At 42.3% G+C, this 21859-nt stretch overlaps 2 protein-coding genes across 3 annotated transcripts; one reads left to right on the top strand and one right to left on the bottom strand.

Moving 5' to 3' along the window:
- Positions 1-452: 452 nt before the first annotated feature.
- nle1 (notchless homolog 1) lies at positions 453-12625 on the top strand. 2 transcript variants are annotated; one of them, XM_084073717.1, is made up of 13 exons: positions 453-577; positions 2647-2789; positions 3594-3814; positions 3927-4006; positions 4794-4870; positions 5107-5204; positions 5491-5683; positions 5839-5974; positions 6164-6210; positions 6331-6533; positions 7150-7309; positions 11044-11114; positions 11365-12625. In XM_084073717.1, exons 2-13 carry the CDS (start codon positions 2652-2654, stop codon positions 11375-11377), a joined length of 1437 nt encoding a protein of 478 aa, XP_083929843.1. In that variant the 5' UTR covers positions 453-577; positions 2647-2651; the 3' UTR covers positions 11378-12625. The 2 variants fall into 2 exon arrangements, with proteins under 2 accessions (XP_083929843.1, XP_083929844.1); XM_084073718.1 differs by having other exon boundaries at positions 491-577; positions 2652-2789.
- A 1190-nt stretch (positions 12626-13815) lies between these two features.
- Positions 13816-20570, bottom strand: slc25a1a (solute carrier family 25 member 1a). The gene is made up of 9 exons (XM_084073862.1): positions 20214-20570; positions 19540-19647; positions 19167-19266; positions 18238-18376; positions 17666-17750; positions 17098-17202; positions 16778-16893; positions 16627-16700; positions 13816-16473 (listed from the first exon to the last, which is right to left on the bottom strand). The coding sequence occupies exons 1-9, from the start codon at positions 20458-20460 to the stop codon at positions 16359-16361; spliced, it is 1089 nt and encodes a 362-aa protein (XP_083929988.1). The 5' UTR covers positions 20461-20570; the 3' UTR covers positions 13816-16358.
- Between the last annotated feature and the right edge of the window lie 1289 nt (positions 20571-21859).

The raw sequence follows: 21859 nt of genomic DNA, 5'->3' as shown, positions 1-21859 counted from the left end.
TAAACATATTGATTATTATTAAATTAAACTACTACGCCGTAGCGAGAGTTAACATTTGGGGCGTCGGGGTAAGCACCTTTATTTTCAAGTTGTACATGTTTGGAGTGTCTACGGGGTATAGTGCTGAAAGTCCCTGTGTCCATGGGGGGTGAACCCTACAACTCTCGTAGATTGAACTTCTACTGCTAGGATGATATGATGAGTTAGATCCAGGAGGATCCACAATCCACTTAGATATATGAGGATCCATCATAGAGTTAAAAAATAAGGGATCCACCCCAAAAATTGTCTCACTTTAGTGACGATCAAACTAAACGGTGACGTATATATCTCGCGCAGAGACTACACACAGAGCAAAGAGCCTCTTAGGAGAAGATGAGCAGAAAAAAATTGACTAATCCACTGGAGTTTACCGTGTTAACCAGGCAACTCTCCCATGATTCATTGCGCGTTCATAGCAGTTCCTTGCTGTGTGTTGGGTTCTCTCTTGGAACTGAAGGCTCTTGGACAGTGGAGGCTACACACGTGTGTGAAGCGTTCTAGTTGTCATACTAACAGCAGCTGAAACAACCTAAAGGTAATCTAAGCTTTTGACTTGTTGGATTCACATAAATAATTACATCGGATAAAGGACTTTTAACAAGTTACAGTCAATAGGTCAGCGTGTGACGTTTAACGGCGTGAGAAAAGGAAACGCATTGGTTCAGATGGCTAGCAGAGATGCTACATGGGCTGTAGGGGTTTCATGAAAGATGTCTTTTTGCCTTAAAAACGTCAGTGGTGGAAAAAGTACTCAATTTCTTTACTTAAGTAAAAGTATCGATACTGCAATGTAGAAACACTTTGTTACTAGTACAAGTCCGGTAATACAAATTCACTTGAGTAAAAGTACAAAAGTATTGGAATAAAAATGTACAGTACTTTTACTTTTGGTACTTTAAGTACTCATTATGCAGAATGTCCCGTTTCACAAGGTATCATACAGTATTAGACCCTTTCGGGTCCCTGTATGTGCATACCGTTTTTGTGTTTGGGAAGACGGTCTCCCAAATACAAAACAAAGTATACAGGGTCCCGAAAGGGGCTACTACATATGTATTAAATGTATTGAAATATTTTGAAAATAGCAGATCTACAAGCTCACAATGAGCCTGTAGATCGGCTATAGGGCTGAAGTGGGTAATGTATGTGTTGTAATAATAACAATCTACAAAGTAACTATTAACAAAAGTTTTCAAATAATTGTAGTGGGTAAAAGTACAATATTTGCCTCTGAAATGTAGTGGAGTAGAAGTAAAAGTACTGAAAATTGGAAATACTCCTGTAAAGTAAAAAATACCTCAAAATTGTACTACAGTACTTGAGTAAATGTACTAGTTGCTTTACACCACTGGAGTATGGTATTCTCTACATTTGGGTATTGGTACCCTATTGTAACATTAAGATTGATGTGCTGTAGCCTTGGCACAAGACTATCATAGATGTATTCGATCGAGTCTGACTTTTACTTTCATAGATATGCAAATGCAGCCTCGATCAAATACATCTATGATAGTCTTGATCCAAGGCTAGATGTGCTGATGGATTTGAATGCTGCTTTTAATCAAATGAAATAAAAAATAAGTATCCTACACTTGACTTGACAGAATTTTTAGTTTGCATTTTTGGGGAAACTTATAACGTTAAATAGCATTTTTGTAAAGGTCTTCTATGAAACAAAGGGGTAGCCTTGGATCAAGACTATCATTGATGTATTTTATGAGTTTGACATTTGCACATGTGTGTCAGACTCATAAAATACATCTATGATCGTCTTGATTCAAGGGTAGAAAAGGGGCATTCTGTGTTTTTGGTACCTTGAGAGGCATTTGTCACATACACCTAGGCGATTTGACTTGAGCAATTTATTAAACTTCTACAGTCAAAATCAATGCAATAACCACACTTCTGATGTAGATTTAGCATAAATGACACTCGGTAAAGTCTTATGCTCAAGTAGCCCCTACGGAACCTCTCCCTCCGCTATGTAGCTCCGAGATGAGGTCCCTCTTTAGTTTCTGCCGTATGCTGTAGGCCTTGTCGCACATTTTCCACTTCACATGTTTCTTACCCCTTTCTGCACATCGTATCCAAAAAGTAAAGCATTTGCGCCACTCTCTCAGATGTTTTAAATTTTAGCTGGCAATAAAATCTATCCAACGAGTTGAAGAAAGTATTTAATTTGCCTCGGTTTTCATCCGGTTCCAAAATATTTTGCATTAGAAGATGCAATTCAACATTTGACCAGTAGGGTAACCAGTAATGTTATCTCTACGGGCGCAACTCTTGCGCAATGTCTTAAAAACATGGAACCGGATGAAAACCGAGGCAAATTAAATACTTTCTTCAACTCGTTGGATAGATTTTATTGCCAGCTAAAACTTAAAACATCTGAGAGAGTGGCGCAAATGCTTTACTTTTTGGATACGATGTGCAGAAAGGGGTAAGAAACATGTGAAGTGGAAAATGTGCGACAAGGCCTACAGCATACGGCAGAAACTAAAGAGGGACCTCATCTCGGAGCTACATAGCGGAGGGAGAGGTTCCGTAGGGGCTAATGCTCAAGTGACTGTACATGGTGAACAAAACAGATTGTTATTCTGACAGAGAAGATGACGAGTGGGGACGTGGAGAGGCTCTTAATCCAGTTCCAGGATGAAAGTGGGGAGGTGCTCGGCACACCTTTTGATGTTCCCCTGGACATCACCCCTGACAAACTGCAGCTGGTCTGCAATGCACTTTTACAGAAGGTAAGAGAAGTACTAGGTTCATCATATGAGCTATTGCTGCATTTCTTTTTTTTGCATGCGTGGCGTGAAAAACCCTAAATCAGGCGTCTTCAACGTTTTCAGGCCAGGGACCCCCTAGCTGAGAGAGAGATGAAGCAGGGACCCCCTTTATATTGTATAAAATTGCGATCCAGATTAAACTTTTTTTGTTTACATGGTCTGCTTTTTTTCCCCCTCTACACCTATACCTCTTTGCCCAAAATAGCCGATCTACAAGCTCACAACGCCTCGCAGCTGTGAGCTTGTAGATCTGCTATTTTTGGCTAAAGTTCTCCTCGGAATAGGGATGCTAGGGTTAGAGTGGTTAAGGTAAAAAAGAAAACCATATCACACAAAGATTTGGCGCACCCCCTTTAGTAACTCTGAGGACCCCCTAGGGGTCCCGGACCCACCGTTGAAGACCCCTGCTCTAAATCCCTTTAAATATGTTTCTACCTGTACATTACTACAGGTACAGTAACTATGGCTGGACATAAATGTTTCCACTGTGGTTTAAAATAAACTCTACCTTTTAAGGGAAAGAATGATCAAAATACTGAAAATGTCATTGTGCAGAATGTACAGAAAGAAGTTTTATGCCAGTGTTTCTCAAGCAGTAAGTCATGGCCAATAAGTGTGCCTTCATAGCGAAAATAGCCGATCTCCAAACTCACAACAGACCCTCTTAGTAGAACTCTGGATGCCCTGTTTTGGCCCTATTATATGTGGGGGAAAAAAAACAAACAAATGGCTCAAATGGTTAAACAACTTCCTTATCTATTGCAGGAAGAGCCAGTGCCTCTGGCGTTCTTTGCCCGCGGTGAGGCCGAGGTTGTGTCCGATCTAGCGACATGTGTGAAGGCTCTGGGGATCGAAACGGAGCAGGTGCTGCCAGTGGTGTACCAGCCCCAGGCGGTGTTCAGGGTCCGGGCCGTGGCGAGGTGTACCAGCTCGCTACAGGGCCACACAGAGGCTGTCATATCAACTGCCTTCAGTCCGACGGGAAAGTAAGCTTCTCTCTGAAAATGCACCCATCATCATGCCATAATCATGCACATAGCATTCTGTCTCTTTGATCACAGGTGACCACGCTGATGTCATTGTCCTCATTTGTTTCAGGTACCTGGCCAGTGGTTCTGGTGACACTACTGTGCGTTTCTGGGACTTGCAGACAGAGACGCCTCACCACACAGCTAGAGGTCTACACATTTCTAGTTGTTTTGTTTTGTTGTTTTCTAACCTGAAGTGTCCACATTCCAGTGTGATTTACTAAATATATTCCATAAAGTTCAAGTTATAGTTGTTCCGATGTGTGTGTGTGTGACGTCAGACCAGAGCTCGATCAGCTAGAGGGAGAGAGATAGGAAATACGATCGCGTCATCAGCGCCCATACCCAGGGTGGGGTTGGCGAAAGGGCCTACTCTGTGTGGAGTTTGCATGTTCTCCCCGTGTCTCCTAGGGTAGTTAATACCCTCACAAAAACATGTAGTAATCCTGGTCGCTATACCGCCTCCCCCATGACAGCCGGGGCGCCTGATGGAGGGGAAGGGAACTGGTTGGAATAACGTGTTCCTTCCACGCGCTACGTCCAACCAGGGAAACTCCCCCCTGTCAGGTGACAAGAAGGTCAGTTGGCTCTCATGCACTGAAGGAAGCATGAGCTCGGCCCTGGCCTTCCTGGCTGTGGGGGACTGGTGTAGCGCTGGTGTAGGGCTGGTGTAGCGCCCAGGATCACTTAGGAAATTGGCACCGGGTGAAAAAAATGGGTTACAAAAATCGCGGAATAAAAAAAAAAGGAAATACGAAGAGAGAGAGTCTATTTAACCCATGCCAATGCTGGGTGCTGAAACCCGAACACGCTGGTCATTGTCAGCTCAATAACCCTGGCAAGCTGATAATGCAGCATTTGTGTGAAAATAAAAATGCGAAACAGCGTACATTTTGTGTAACGCTCACCATTGTGGCAATACGTTCTTCTGCTTCAGGCCACACCCACTGGGTTCTGTCCATTTCCTGGTCACCTGACGGCAAGAAGCTGGCGTCTGGGTGCAAGAACAGTCAGGTGTGTTTTGCACATACTGTACACGCAACACACACGCACCAATTTTTATAATCTTCTATTGTCTTATTCTCTTCTCATATTTATCCTGTTTAACCAAATGAAAACCTAAACTGTTATGGTCCTTAACCGACTTAATGAGGCAGTACTTCAAAATCATGCATTAAAAAGTGTTACCTTTAAAATGTCTACATACATCTGTGTTGCTGTAATACTGTTATTTGTGGCTGTGGGCGTAGATCTGTGTGTGGGATCCAGTGACAGGACAGCAGATAGGGAAGACTCTGACAGGACACACCAAATGGATCACCTGGCTCAGCTGGGAACCTCTACATCTGTAAGACTCTTACTCCTTACACCTGCTTTGCACTTGGTTGGGCATTGTGTTGCGCACTGAAAATAGACAATCTACAAGCTCATGACACGCAAGCGACCATCTTAAATCCATATATTGAACTCAAACTGTGAGTTATACGTCTGTCTGACCTGTTATTGCCTCATCCTCGCAGCCCACAGAGTGCATGTTCGGTGCATGCAGTGAAAGGACATGCACTGAAAGACACCCTAAAGAGGGATGTACTGTATATAATGCGTTTGGCTGAACCATTCCTCCTTCCCCTCAGGAACCCAGAGTGCCGCTACCTGGCCAGCAGCTCTAAGGACGGATCTGTCCGTATTTGGGACACGGTGTTGGGCCGCTATGAGAAGATCCTGACGGGACACACCCAGTCTGTCACCTGTGTGAAGTGGGGAGGCGATGGACTCCTCTACACCGCCTCCCAGGACCGGACCATCAAAGTGTGGAGAGCCAAAGATGTAAGTGTGTTGTGTGTGTGTGTGTGTGTGTGTGTGTGTGTGTGTGTGTGTGTGTGTGTGTGTCTGTGTCTGTGTTGTGTGTGTGCACACCTGTGATATCCGTCTTACTACTGAGTCCTCATGCACTCTTTATTTGTGTGTGTGTGTGTGTGTAGGGGGTCCAGTGTAGGACTCTTCAGGGACACGCTCACTGGGTCAACACCCTGGCTCTCAGCACAGACTATGTCCTCCGCACCGGAGCCTTCGAACCGGCCACAGCCACTATCAACCCCCAGGATGTCACTGGGTCATGTGAGTGGTACAGTCACAATAGATACCGTATAATAAATGTGAACACAAAATAAAATGTGTGCCAATTAATCCAATTAATAGTTGGATTGTCTCCGTTTGAATAAAGTTAACATTTTCATTCAGTGTGACAGAAAGATTCAGATATTGTTTGTGAGTATTGTGTTTACAAGCCTTTTTTTCTTCCTGCAGTGGAGGAAGTGAAGGACAAAGCCTTAGAGAGATACAACAAAGTTAGGGTAAGTGTGGTTTATTCTGCTCATTGTGTGCGTGTGTTCCTATGATTTTGTGCTCTGTTCATGTTAAAACTGAAGATATAAAATGAATACAAAGAGGGGTGTGTTTGTTACTGTCTGCAGGGTTCAGCCCCAGAGCGTTTGGTGTCCGGCTCTGATGATTTCACCATGTTCCTGTGGAACCCTGCTGAGGACAAGAAGCCGCTGGCCAGGATGACGGGCCACATGGCTCTGGTCAACGAAGTGCTCTTCTCCCCAGACACTCGGCTTGTAGCTTCTGCCTCCTTCGACAAGTCCATCAAGATCTGGGATGGACGGACCGGAAAGTAATATAAAAATTTTTATGTTTTTAGTACTGTCATTTAGAGAGTGGTTTACATCAAACTGCAGAAGGAAAAAGCTATTTAAAGTCAAATAACAGAATAAGCAGTGTTATGTACAATTAAGTCTACAATTTTTTTGTTAAAACCATTACAAAATCCAAGCTAAGCTTTTTTGAAAAACGAAAAGGAATATATGTTGACATGGATGTGCTAAAACAAAACTACAACAAAAATTGCTAGTGACTTATGAAACTAAACCCAAAAACTTGGGAATAGCATTATACAAATTTAAGTATTATATAAAGAAATCTATATATTATATAGATTTATTTTGTTTTTAGTTGTGTAGTACTGCGGTTATCCTGATGATGGTGCTCTATCCTTAATTTTGTCTGTTTTTAGTTGTTTGCCTGACTACAGGTAGATTGTTTTGCCTAAGATTGTTGCAAAATATGTTAGATCATAGAACACTGACTTTATGTGAAGCGTGTTTGCCCTTTTTTTATAGTGCATGTTTCTCTTCTCCTGGCTTATTCATTTATTTTGAGTTAATGTGATTCATTAAACTTGTCATACATCATATTTTAATCATCAATCATTATTATTATTATACTTTCAGGTACCTGCTATCACTGCGAGGTCACGTGGCAGCTGTTTATCAGGTGGCATGGGCAGCAGATAGTCGGCTGCTGGTCAGCGGCAGCAGTGACAGCACACTGAAGGTTTGGGACGTCAAGACTGGCAAGCTCAACATGGATTTACCGGGCCATGCTGATGAGGTGAGGGTCGAGGACGCATCATAATGTGCTATTAGACTGGATAGAACAGCAACTTCATTTGTGGTATCAGATTCGGCATAAAAAACGACAAAGCAAGTATATAAGCGTAAAGACACACCTGACAGGTACACAGTTCAGTCTAAAGCCACTTCGATCTCTTATAGCTGTGAGGGAATTCATAAAAATCGTGCACTTGGCGACACGTTTTTGATTTTTGGCATTGGTGTTAGGTATGGGCATAAGGTTTTCAAAAACCATCACAAACGAGTTGGGTCGGACCCCTAGTGGTCCGTAAGCAATAACTCCAATATTAGATGGGTATAGGTATGGTTGAAACTCCAAATAATTGATAGAAAAGATTTTTCAATGGATTCTGTTATTATTGGGCATGCTAAATAGCATACTAAAATCTAGGAAAATCTAACTTGTGGAAAAGATTGTGGATTTGGTAGTAAATAATTACAATCTTGTGATTTTTGACGAATTCCCTCCCAGCTATTAGCTTTCTTTTATGCCGTGGTCTGCAGGGATAGAATTTAGTCTTGAGGATATTATTGGTGTATCCCCTGACTCCTTTTATACTGAACTATCCATAATCAAACCCTGCATATTATACTGCAGTATGAGTAGAGATGTACCGATACAATTTTTTCCTTCCGGATACTGATTCTGATACCCACAACAGATCCTATACCAGTGTGTAACTCATAGAGTGTACAAATGGAACTTTTGTACCATTTGTACACTCTGAGTTATGGGGGTCCTTGAAATTATAGAGTTTGAGAACCACTGATCTAGGAATATATACAAACTCCATTAATAATGGTTAAAGTGCAGCTACAAGTTAGTCAAAATAATGTAAATAATACAGTAAGATTATAAAACAGTTGTGCAACATCAACTGAAGCATTCAAAATACAAAATAATTGATGACCGTCTAAATTACATGGTATCGGAATGGCATAGACTGACATACATATCGATATCAGTATTTTAGGCAGTATCTGCAACTTTTCTGATCCTGGTATTGATGTCGGAACAACTGTCTCTAAAGTATGAGTGTCATCCTCTGCACAGGTCTTTTTAAAGGCCCGAGGATCATACCAGCATATCTTACATTCAGTACCCAGTCTTTATTTGCCCTGGGTGACAGTAGGGATGAAAGGTTTGTACGGATTGGTCAGCTGCTGTATATTCCCTAGGGGGTTATATGGCAACTGACCAATCAGCACAGCTAATTTGTCACAGCATGCTGAACGGTGGAGTTATCCGGGCAGGTTAACCCCTCTATACCAGGCTGGTATAGAGGGGAATCAAACAAAGGGCAAAATTACATTAATAATATATATAGTAAAATATGAATAATGATTATGTTACTAATAATAATACAAGTACAATCGTTATAATGTTCATAACAATACATATCCTACAATTCTAGTAACCTCTGTCTGTAGTGGTGTGCTGTCTGTAGTGGTGAAGCTACCCGGTTCTCCGGTTCTCCTCAGTGGCTGGAGCAAGCAATTGCTCTGATTTTGCACACAGCCATTGACCATTACCATCTGAACTTAACTGTGAAGCCCGTTTTTCAATTTCATCAAATCTCAGCTTCTTATTAGCGTTTATGTGTGAAAGAATGTCGCCTCCCGGGTTGCCAGATCATGTGTGCATATCCCCCCACGGATGCGTCGACCGGGTATGGTCTAGTAAGCTTAATTTCTACAGCACTTGTTTACAACAAGAACACAAAGCAGTTCTTGGGTGTGGCTGGTGGCCAAAAACAGGCTGTCTAGATGTCAGGGGTCTGTATTGTATGTCAAGAAGGGATTATCTTAAATGTCAAAGATCATGGCCATGTTTCCTTTTCACATCAACAAAATCTATCAATACTTTTGGTTGGATAGCAGTTAATAATCTGTTACAAGCAGTAATTGCTCTAAACACTGAAGAGCAGCATTAGTGTCATGAATTAGTGTTATGTTAAAAGGATCCCTGGCTAATAAGCCATATATGCTTTAATACATTAGAATTGCCGTCTGTAGCAAAAATTAAAAACACCTTAAATATTGTAGAAATAGTTCATCATTTACTCAAGGGGGAAAACGCCCATCTTTAGTTGATGATGTAATGTGTCCATGTGTGGTCCAGCCCTATGGACTGTATGGAATGCATGTGCTAATAAAAACATATACTATTGTTTTGATGCTCATATTAACCTTAGGAAGTATTAAGTTGTTTTTAGCGGTGCCAACCGCTCTACGTTTGACTCTGTCCGTATGTCCGTCTGTCCGTCCGTCGTCTGTATGAGCCCGGGATGAGCACGGCAAAGAAGAAACACATACAAACACACGCGCGCGCACACACACACACACACACACACACACACGGACACACGGACACACGGACGTGGACACTGCCTATGCCATCTCTCCTCTCATTGCCCACACGTACCACTGGTTATCAAAGAGGGGTCCAGGGACCCCCAGCGTATGTTATGTCCGAGCACTGGATGAGCACGGGATTTTAAACAGCTATAACTCCAGTGTGCAGCATGCCACCAAGTCCAAATTTGGTATGTGGACTTAGACCACCAATAGGGACGAGCATGAATTGCTGAAGTTATCAAAGAGGGGTCCAGGGACCCCCAGCGTATGTTATGTCCGTCCGCCCGTATGAGCACGGGATGAGCACGGGATTTTAAACAGCTATAACTCCAGTTTGCAGCATGCCACCAAGTCCAAATTTGGTATGTGGACTTAGACCACCAGTAGGGACGAGCATGAATTGCTGAAGCCCCGCCCCCTCTGTCTTCCCATTGGCTGGCCTTTAAACAGCCATAACTCAAGTTCGCAGCATGCTACGGAGTACAAATGTTGTACATGGACTAAAAGCACCAATAGGGACGAACTGTAATTACTTAAGCCCCGCCCCCTCTGTCTGCCCATTGACAGCCATTATTCCAGTTTGCAGCATGCTACCAAGTACAAATTTGGTAAGTGGACTCAGACATGCATTCCATATATTCCATAGGGCTGGACCACACATGGACAAATAACGCCATCAACCTGTGACGTGTGTTGTCCCCCTTGAGTAAAAGATGAACTATTTCTAAAATATTTACAGTGTTTTTAAAATGTTTATATACAGGGCAATTATAATGTACTAAGGCATATAATGCTTATTAGCCAGGGATCCTTTAAAGAAGCTCTCCTTGAGCTCCTTCCCTGGTCCTTGGAACCCCTGGTAATGCTGGACATTAATTGCATTCACCTGGTGTAGTCTTAAATCTATATACAGTACCTAATCAGGGACTAGTCAGACATGGTAGGATGGAATATCAGTGAGGGGAGACGTGTGTGTGTGTGTGTGTGTGTGTGTGTGTGTGTGTACACTCTGATGTGCCTCTGAGGATCCCAATCCCACCAGTGACATCACCATTACTAGCTTGATAGTCTGTCACTATTGCATTGTAGTGTGTGTGTGCCCGTAACAGTCCTGTATTGTCCTTTTTGAGTGCTCAATGACCTGAAAAGCTCAGGTAGACTAGATCAGTCAAAATGAGGAGACGATGAGGTTTTTTTAATGTTTAGTTTTTCCTTGGTTGTCGTGTCGCAAAACAAAATGCTTGCTCAGTGTGGGACAATGTCGGGTCTCTGCTCTTTATATAAAGTATCCTGAGACAACCTGTTTGTCTCTGTGATTTGGCACTTTAATAAAAGTGTGCATGTGTTTCCCAGGTGTTTGCTGTGGACTGGAGTCCTGATGGGCAGAGAGTTGCCAGTGGAGGGAAAGACAAGTGTCTACGAATGTGAGTCTACAGCATGTCTCTGCTACCGACTCTGGTAGCACAATTACATAGGGGAGAGTATAATATACTGGGTAATTCAATGGCGAAATTGAATTGTCTTTATTTTTTTAAACAATGTTTGACAGTTTAATTGCTTGTAAATTGAGCACATGCTATTTTTGTCTGCACATGTATCATTCATTTCTTTATTTTACATTTAAACAATTCTGTATTTGCCTGTCACACTGAATCTGTGTTGTGTACTTTCCAGATGGAGGAGGTAGCCACACCATCTCTCATTGTGGCAGAGCAAGTGATTGACCACCCAGCATCCAATCACATCCAAGCGTTTCTTTCAACCCCCTGCTGTCCTCTATAAAGGAAGCTAGAGGAGGCGAGGATAAACCTAATGCCGCATTCGGCTTAATTGCTCAGTTCCCCACAAGGGCATTTTGTAAAGTGACTCTAGTCATGGAATGAGTGTAGATGGAAACAGCTGCTCCAGGTTTCCATAGACCAGGACCAGATGGGAGTAATGACAAACTTTATGCTCTAAGGGGCTGAGCTGAACAGGAATGTTAAAAGACTTGAATTTTTGCATTCATAGCAATGCAAATGTTAAAACATGCAAATGTTAAAACATAACAAGTTTGATAGTGAGCATCTATTTAATAAGATTAACATTAGCGTGAGTGGATTAACACTCGCAGTGACGTCACTCAATCTGACGTCACTCAACCTCTCACACCACCCCTTGTAATGGTAATGACTAGGGGTGGTGTGAGGGATTGAGTGACGTCACCCATAGTCATTACCATTACTATATTGACTGACATCTGGCTTATGTGAAAAGGAAAGGAGGAAATTGATGGAAGTCTTAAGAGAGTTGAAAGGAGACCTGAACAATAAAATAAAATTCTAGCAGATGAGTGGAAAACTAACCTAATTAGTTAACCAATTTCAACCTGGTGTCACAGTTTTGGGCATGTCGTTATAGGCGATAATGCCCCCCAAAAAAAGAATGAAAATAGCAGATCTACAAGCTCACAACGCATTGCATTGCGACGTCTAGCAAGTTTGTAGATTGGCTGTTTTTGCTATTCGTCATGCGACGAAGTTTATATAGGGCTTAAGTGGTTAAGTCTTACCAGGTGTGCTACTGTATGTAGGTGACGGGAAGAACTAGGCCAGACAACAGGTGGGAGAGGTTAAATACATGGTCAGTGATGTTAATGCTGATGACAAACCCCTCTAATCTGTTCTGTTCAATTGGTCAGTGAAGCCCCAGCCTTTTGTAGAGAGGATATTTTCTCTGCACGTTACCCACACACTTAGAGTGTCATTTATCGTATTATGGCAGTGGTGCTCAAAATATTTTATACAGGTGCTGTTTATTATTTTGCACCATCATACAACAAAGTATAAATCATGTTCAGCTTTGTTCCTGACAAGGGAAGGGGACACTAGATCTGACTACTGTTGGTAGCAATTCCCTCTATTGAGATACAATAAAGTTTTACCGCCTCCTTGTTTTCAGCATTCTTCTACCAACTTTGTTTGTTATGCACATGTTAAATGTAATGTTGGTTGTGAAATAACAGCCATAATAGTGGTTTACACTTGGCCACAAGTAACCACTATGTGGCTCATACTTCTGGGTCCTGGATCCATGATCTCAGGCTCATTCACATAAAATGGGTACCCTTTTGAGTATATATTTTTTATGGATGTGACAAGATTAACCTTGACCCCTTTTGCACGAGCCTGAAATGTGGCAACCACTATACACACACGCATGCCTGCAGCCTTACTAAACAGGTGGTGGGTCTTGGATTTAACAGCACACGGAGTCATTCATAAACAACAGACACAGATTTGGCTTGCTAACCACATGTTTATTAGGTCAATGAAAACGGATTATGGCTACATAAATATGCTCACAGAGGCTTCTAAACCTGGTCGCATTGAAAAAGTAATCTGTAGAGCACTGATCGGAGATTGGTTTGACTTTTGTTTAAAGTGTGGTTTTGTTTTAAACATGCCAGCAAAACTTCATTTTCTATTGAAACATGGATGCACATATTGTAGACTGTGTGGATAATACCAGCAAAAACTGGCATCTCCTGACCCGTGTATAATCACGCCATACCTGACGGCATGACCATGTAGACATGCAGTCAACCTATTTATAAAAGCAGCAACGCATAAGTACATATAAATTAAAACAATATAAAAACAATTTATTTAGCTTATACAGAAGAGAACATGGTGGATAAATATAGCAAATGTTTACAACTATGAAGGATAATAGATTTGAAATGGTGTTTGGCATAGAGAAGTTCAGAACTCCTGTTCAAGGCTCTGCAATGCATGTAGCAGGCTGACCCAACACCCAAACCACAGAAATACAAATAGGTTTTCAGATTGTTGAGACGCTATTGAGCCTTATTTACTCCATAGTGTGCGATGTGCGACGAAGAATTTGCCTATATAGTTCTGGCATCGCTCAACGATAAAACACTACATGGAAGGTGGGTTTATTTTTATTTTTTTTACTGTTAAAAGCCCACAGTAGTGACTAGCCAGAGCACACAGTCAAGGTTCGATTAGCTTTGGGGGGTATGGAGGGAAATCCATGCCTCTGATTTTGATATCCCATTCCCACTAATTTTTATGGCTGCGTGGCAATATATGTGTCCCTGCTTCTTGTCAATTACATGCATTTCCTTTGCATTGTGAGCTTGTAGATCTGCGATTTTCCCTATTCCTATTTGCTTAAATGATAGAAAATGCCTTTTTTACAAATCAAACCCTGCATTGAGCATCAACAGTAATTTTGATTCACTTGAGAACAGCAGGTTAGGCAAAAATCTTTTTAGACATATGATGCACATTTTAAATTGGTCATATCAGCCATCCCTTCAAATACCGCAAGCATGAAAGGACATCAACAAACAATGTCAGATAGTCTGGATAGTTAGTAACCTTGAATTCATTTGGCCACACAAAACTTTTTAAATTCAAAGTATAAACCTCAACAAAGCTTTATACCTTTCATAGTCTTGAAAATAAGACTGGTTCAAAGTGTGTATGACATTTTGTAATGTTCTCACATCTCTAACTCGCCTGTGTGGCAACACTGTGCTGTCTATGTAAATTCTTATGGATGGAATTTGGATTTAGAGTTGCCTTTGATGTGCACAACAGCAAACTGAAGGACCAGGCTCCCTTCAGCAATGATACTTATTCAGGGCAGGTGGTAACATGTTACATGTATAAATAACAAAATGGAATTCAGTGGTATAGATTTATGTACCACAAAGGTCAGTGCATGCTTTTCTGTAGGGTGTAGGGTTGAATTGAAAATCTGAACACACTAGGACCTTGAGGTGCATTATTGAATACCACAATAAATGCTACATAGTGAGCTGCATATGGTTACATGCAGCCATATTCTGTTCAGCAACAGTCACAAAACACATGAACAGTCCACCACAAAGACAAAGCCAGGGCCTACTGTATACTGTTAGCACAGTGACAGAAACGTAAGCAATAACAACACTAATATGCGTTTAAGTGCTGTGCAGCTGGGTTTTGAAAGTCACAATTCCAGTCCTGCAGTGTGCTTGTTTTGGTTGAGTGTGCTAACATTTCTGTCACTAGTTTAGTAGAGTAAGTGCTTGGTGAATCAAAAGACACATGTACGGCTTCATCAAAGTACAAATACGTGTTCATCCCTACAGTCATGTACAGTAACAATGGTCATAGCTAGCTAGCTAAAGTTGTAAGATGCAGGTATATATTCCCTTCTGTGTTAAAACAGTTTCTAGTGATTTCCTGCCCCATTGGGTTAAATCTTGTGATGTTTAAGGATTCCTTGTGTTATAGCCCCTATGATATAACCTAATTACACAAGGATGCCACAGCCGTCAAGTGAACACATTAACTGCTCTATAGATCAAGCGTCTTCTTTACTCCTAGGGTTAGTTAAAATATCGGATTAGCCCTAATTCAGTCATAATTTACCAATGAGAAACAAGCTATGGGCTAACGGGAAATGCTATTGTTCTGGGGCCTGTTTCTAGTTGTTTCACACATGGCCAGAAATTGAGCCAAAAATGTGTATGGGGGAGTTGCGAGTAAAGGCTAATTTATACTTATAAGTGAAAACTGCCTAAACAGCTGTGGGATGAATTGTACATTAGCCAGGAGTCGTCATGGGCTGTGTCCAAAATCACTCACTACTCCCTATATAGTGAGTTTGCCATTTTGTAGTGCTGCCCAAATGTATAGCGCGACTTACTGTATATCCTATAGACCCCTTAACAGACGACGTCACACTGATAAGAACCAGTATGCGTGCAACCAGTTTGCGCGCAATGAAACCCATTCTATCAGGTCTCGCTAGACGCGCCTCACTAGCCAACGCACAAGAGGGGGTTGGGGTACGCTGAAAGTAGCGCACCCCGAAACAACAGGTTGGGAATTGATTGCGTGAAACAATCACCTGTGCGTCCAGTGTCAATGTTAGTAAACAAATAATTGGTCTATATAGTCGCACAATGCACTGTGAAAAGTAGGGTACAACTAATGATCACTAATCAAGCTCTACCTACTACGTTGATTTAGCATGTTATAATTGTGTGACAGCAATGACACAATTAACAGTGACCACTATGAAAGTGTGATTTATTTTATGATTATTTTACCAATGAGCTCACTATAGAATCCTCTACATAGAAGTACCTCTTGTAGGAAGTAGTGGATTATTTCAGACACAGTCAACGGTGAAAGGTTGGATTGTCCCACAAACAAATGCTCATTTTACTTCTAAACCCTAATTATTTTGTAAGTCCCCGGTAAGGGCAGTGTCATACAATTTATGGAATATTAACTTCACCCTTTTGTTTCCTGCTGTGTTTTGGTTTGGTTGGTATGCAAAAGCAGGTTATCAATGTTCTGACAGGGACACAGATCATTTTAAAACAGCAACATTGCGCTGCTTCAACATATTGGGTCCTGACTTTGCTCAAGGCACAAATGCTGGTCCCAGTGCGAAAGCAGTTGGAGAAGCCACTGCTTTAGTATGTCGGAAAGGAAAAAATAAGGTTAAGGTAAGTAACAGGGTCAAGCTGAATAGAGGTTTGAACCTTTCATAGCCATGTGGAAACTTATGTACTGGGACAGTAGTGGAACTGGTCAGAAACTTGTGACATCAGGCAGCGCGTCTACGTTTTTTCTCCATCTTCTCCCTTCGCTCCCTGGTTAGTTAGTCTTCCATGCGTTGTTCAGTAGTTTGACAACCTCCTCATAGATGACAAAGACGATGGCCACATCCAAACACACCCGGCCCAGTCTGGGAACTGTACCTTTATAGAACCTACAAATAGGGCAAAACGTGGTGAATTTTCTTTGCTTGTGTGTTTGTTATAGCCATTATTTTGTTTATGCAGTAACATACTAGATATGATAATAGATGAGTAAAAGAGGGACCCAAGCTAGTGTTGGTATCAGGATGGGAAGGGTTACTTACGCCTGCGGTCCTTCATGCTTTAAGATTTGGAAGGCACAGTCCATTGTGTTTTTGTAGCGGTGGGCCTCCAACCCCTACAAAATACAATTATTAATTAAAATACAGTTACAAATGATGGTGACTGTGTGGTTGTGTGAGTCTCAAGTCTCACCTGCATTCTGGTCTTAACTACATCTAGAGGAGTATTTCCAAAAACACTGGCAGCTCCTGCCGTTGCTCCGAACATCGCTGTGACAATTGGGTGCATCTCTTTCCTATCGTCGTCACCTTGAAGACCAAATCATGAGGTTGAACATTTAGATCAAAGCAAAATGAAGATAGATACACAGAGACAAACTAGGGAGGGAAAACCTAAATATAAGACTGATGCGTGTGCGCCAGTTAATAAAGCAAACAAAGAAATTCCACAGTCAACATACTCTTTTTGGAGTTATAAATGATGCCAACAGTGCAACCTGTTGGCCCTCTCACCTTTGTACCAATTACGGAGAGTGTTCATCACATAGAACCGGATGGCCTGATTTGTTCCTTGTTTTAGCACAGTTGCAGTAAGACCCTGGTAAGTCCCCCGCACGCCTAAAAATAAATACATGAGACATACAGTATAACAATGGACAAATGCCAGTGCGTAGGTACATACATGTATAGACCATTAGTTTGTGAAGCAATAAGCAATATTCTTGTGTCCCACTCTAATCCTAGAATGTTGAAGCAAAATGAAGAACTATGGATGTTTTCAGGATGTAACTGATAACACCACTGTTCTGAACATTACAACCTTCGTGAACATCCTGTATGCCCTGAGAAATGACAAACGATCACAAAAACTGATGTTATAGCTAGCAAACCTACAAAAAAATGTCCAGTCACATAGAAATTTGCTTTGCACCTATTCCTTCCTAATGATGTAAACACTTGACAGGATGTTGTTGACATGTGTTTTCATGTATCCTGGCATCAATAAACTGCTGATACGATACATCTATAGAATGAAATGAGAGCCTGGCCATATCACACTGAGCCAGTGTCTCCATCTCACCTTGTTCTCTGATGATCTCACTGAGTCCATGGAAGAAACCTCTATAACGCGGCCGAAGAGAACACTGATCGTGGATCAACTTCACCTGATGGTATATGTGAGAATAAAGTCAAATCGGAGGAGTTGTCTTGCTTCATCATTCCATAGGCAAGGTATAGAGACCACAAGTTTTACAATGTTACATTTAGGGCTGGTGCAACTAACAATTATTTTCACAATCACTTCATCTGTTGGTAATTATAACATTAATAGATTATAACATGAATCTATGCAGTGAAATTAGGTAAAGTACAAAATTATGGTAAATGCTCATCACACTGTGAGTTGTGAATGAATGTGAGAATGTGGACGATGAAAGATGGATTTTCTTTATATTTTGGACGATGTTGCCCGGCGATCGCCGAGAATCGCCCGCTGTTAAAACGTACTGTTACAGCTCTGTAACTCTAAGAGTGTACATGCTACATTTGTATACTCTTTGAGTTATGGGGGTCTTTGAACTAGTAAAAACTTGTGAGAAGCACTGACCTAGTACATCTCCCTTGTTAACAACAGTGTTCACCAAAACCAACCTTTAGTGTCTCCATTGGACAGACTACGATGATGGCCTCAGTTACCCCCGCTCCTAAACCACACAGGAGACTCCGCGTGTTGTCTAGGCGACCGTTGGCATCCCGCATAGGGTTGCTGAGGATCTCAAACGTCCCAAATCTGAGAGGAAGAGCAGGTGTGTGTGTGTGTGTGTGTGTGTGTGTGTGTGTGTGTGTGTGCGCGCAACAGCAAGAAAGAGGACACAAGATATAGATATAGTAGATGCTGATATAATAATTATAATTAAAAGCAGGTCTATAGAATAGATTAAGAAATCGATGACTGTTTAATACATTCCTTAACTTTGTGTGTGTGCAGCAAAAAATAAAGAAAAGAAAGGCTCTGAGGGGAGGATTTGCAATGCTGACTAGTACTACATCTATCCATCTTCATCCGTTAATCCGGAGTTGGGTCGCGGAGTGCTGACTACAGTAACACCCAAATCCATTGCTAATGATTTACAGTATTACACATTATCTAGCACATTTTACAATGAGCCTGTGTTAGGGAATGAACATTATCTGTGGAAGGCCAGCATCTCAACCCAGAAGTTCAGCTTGGAATGAAATGCAAGAATATATAAACTCATACCATGCTGTGTGGCATAATAAACATTACAGTATGTCTTTAGTGTGGATGTACAGTAAATGGTCTGCATATCTATAGTGACTTTTATCCAAATCCAAAATGGTGAAATTACTTTCACCATTTCACACACAGACAGTGGAGGCAACCATGCAAGGCCCCAACCTGCTCTTAGCTGGCAGGTACTGTAGGAGTACAGCGACTTGCTCAAGGAAACACTTTGAAACAAAGCCAGGAGGAGCAGGGGATCGAACCAGGAACCTTCCAGTTCCAAGACGGTCTACCTCCTGAGCCACCGCAGCCCCAGTGTTACAGTATGTCTTACCTCACTGCAGACTTGGGGATAGATCCATAGATCATAGAGCTAAGACCTCGATACAGCCCTCTCAGGCCATGGTCCTGCACTGTCAGCTTCACACAGTCACCTGCAGAGATGCATGCACAAATAAATACAGCATACCCTTCCGTGTAAAGACAAGACCTTGAAATGTCGATTGATTGATCATTAAACTAAACACACTCTGGAAATGCATGCGGCCCACCCATCTGACCACTTAACACGGCAGCCATTTGGTTGCCTTCAAGATTTTCAAGGGGGAACCACGTACCACACAGATCGGAATTCAAACTGCAGCCAACGAACCACACAGCAGCAGCACACAATAATGCCTGTGTGCTACGCAGCCACAGTGGCCTACCTATTCCTCTGTATCGTGGTGGGTTGGCTCTCCCATCGAGTTGCAGCTGGGTCTTCACATACTCTGTAGGAAAGGTGATGCAAATCTCTATGCCTCCTGCGATGCCTCCTGGAAGACAAGGGAGAAACATAGGGGTTAACCACTGGCTGCAGTATATCTGCAGACTATTCAAACAGGCTTGTTCTTGAAATTTCCATAGAGCACAGGCTGCGATCTGATCACTATGCACACAGTCAGTAGCAAGACTTCAGTGTAAGCCAATGGCTGAATGAATGGTAGACATACTGCATGGATGGATGGGAGCAGCACACACATTGTACATAGGTAGCGTACAGTAACGCAAATCGAGCTATACAAATGACTTGTTTTTGCATGATCTGACAGAACATTACATGACTTGCAACACACACACACACACACACACACACACACACACACACACACACACACACACACACACACACACACACAGAGAGGTTTATGCATGTTGCAGGATGGATGATGTGTCGTTTGATAACTCGGTTTTGACCCAGTTATTGTTGATAGCGTAGCGGGGGAGATCAGATATGCAGCAGCAGCAGGGCACTGCCATGTCTAGCCACCTGACTGACTGGATTGAAACCCTGAAACCTTTAATCTACATAATATGCAAATGTCCACCACTATAACCTCACCTGCAAGGATAGCCTTGCCAGGGTGTGTTGTTTTCCTCCCTCCGATCGCAGCAGCTGCCAGCGTCCTCCTGGCCCCATATGCCTGGTAGCTATTCGCTGGGAGGGCGCCCAGCCCCGGACCCAAACATTGGGGTGGGGGCTGCGGGGTAGTAGCCGTGGTGGTGGTCAAGCATCCACCGCGCCTGGTTGCAGCACAGCTCTCACACGGCCCTTCTCGCACCGAAAACGGCTCCAGTAGCGAGGACATCCTCGGTCAGGGCTCTCTCTCTGGAAGGACGGCGGACGGCAGGGATAAACAGCCACACAGCTCAGCCTGAGCTCCAGTCCGGACAATGTCAGACTCAGACACAATCCAGCGGCAGCACAACACAGGCATAGGCTGGTGGACCAATGTAGTGTTGCCAGGTTTTGAGAGAGAAACAAGCAACCGGGTCTATGAAAACAAAACCCAAAAGAAGCGAGCCCTTCGCCCTTTGAACACGCGTTGTTGTGAGCTTGTAGATCTGCTATTTTCACACACAAAAATCTTGAAAACTATTTGAAATTTTAACACAAATCTTTTATGGGGTCTCTGGCACAAAATATGTTCAGAAGGTTGGGTCTAATACATATTATTTGGGGGTCCTTGACATGAAAATGTTTGAGAACCACTGGTTTAAACAACATTAGCAAACAAGCCCAAATAAGCAACCACACTTTACAAAGTAAAAAAAAATGCAACCCACAACCATACCAATATTTACAAGCAACTTTACAGAAAAACAAGCCCAAAGTCGCTTATGGTAAGCAGACATGGCAACACTGGTACCAATGTGTCGGCAGCGGGAGAATCATGAATATTAAAATGATGGTCAGACGATGCGCCCTGCCATTGGCTCATCCTGATGCCAAAACCCAGTCACGTGACGTGAGTGTCCCACTGCGTCCAATGGCGGTGACGATGCTGTTATTGATCCAAGCCCTCGAAAGCCCTCATTTGTTGTGAAACCAATGGTGAGGTCACGTCGATTGTACCACGCCATAAATCATCTGAAATCAGGTATTGACTCATTGATTCAGAATCGATTTGTTATGTAACATAATGAAGCTGGCAATGTGAACCCTTTTCGATTGCATTGGTTCATCTCATTTATGTCTTTCTGTTGTAAACAAGAGAACCTCTGTTGCCTCTGTCAATCACTGTCCCTTTAAATAGATTTCATGCCACTGTCAACACAGAGGCACACACACACACACACACACACACACACACACACACACACACACACACACACACACACACACACACACACACACACACACACACACAGCCCCTCCTCTCCTCGCCCTGTACAATGGAAGTGGGTCAGTGTTTCATGCCCCCCAGGAGGAGAAACAGTTCAGTCAGAGAGTGAGTGAACAGATATATGTATATATATATACACACACACACACACACACACACACACACACACACACACACACACACACACACACACACACACACACACACACACACAATACACAAAACAAACAAACAGAGCGTCCCTTAGTGCTGTGAGCTTGACTGCTATCTGCTAAATCTGCTATTTTTGAAGATTTTTGGAAATGTTTTGAATAATCTTTGCAGTTTTTTTAAACATAAATCTTCTTTTCTGGGGGGTCCC

The sequence above is a fragment of the Gymnoscopelus microlampas genome (genome assembly GCF_963454915.1).
Source record: "Gymnoscopelus microlampas genome assembly, chromosome: 12".
NCBI classification, from domain to species: domain Eukaryota; kingdom Metazoa; phylum Chordata; class Actinopteri; order Myctophiformes; family Myctophidae; genus Gymnoscopelus; species Gymnoscopelus microlampas.
Note: the sequence above shows the minus strand (reverse complement) of the source record. Positions and strands in the feature narration are given on the sequence as shown.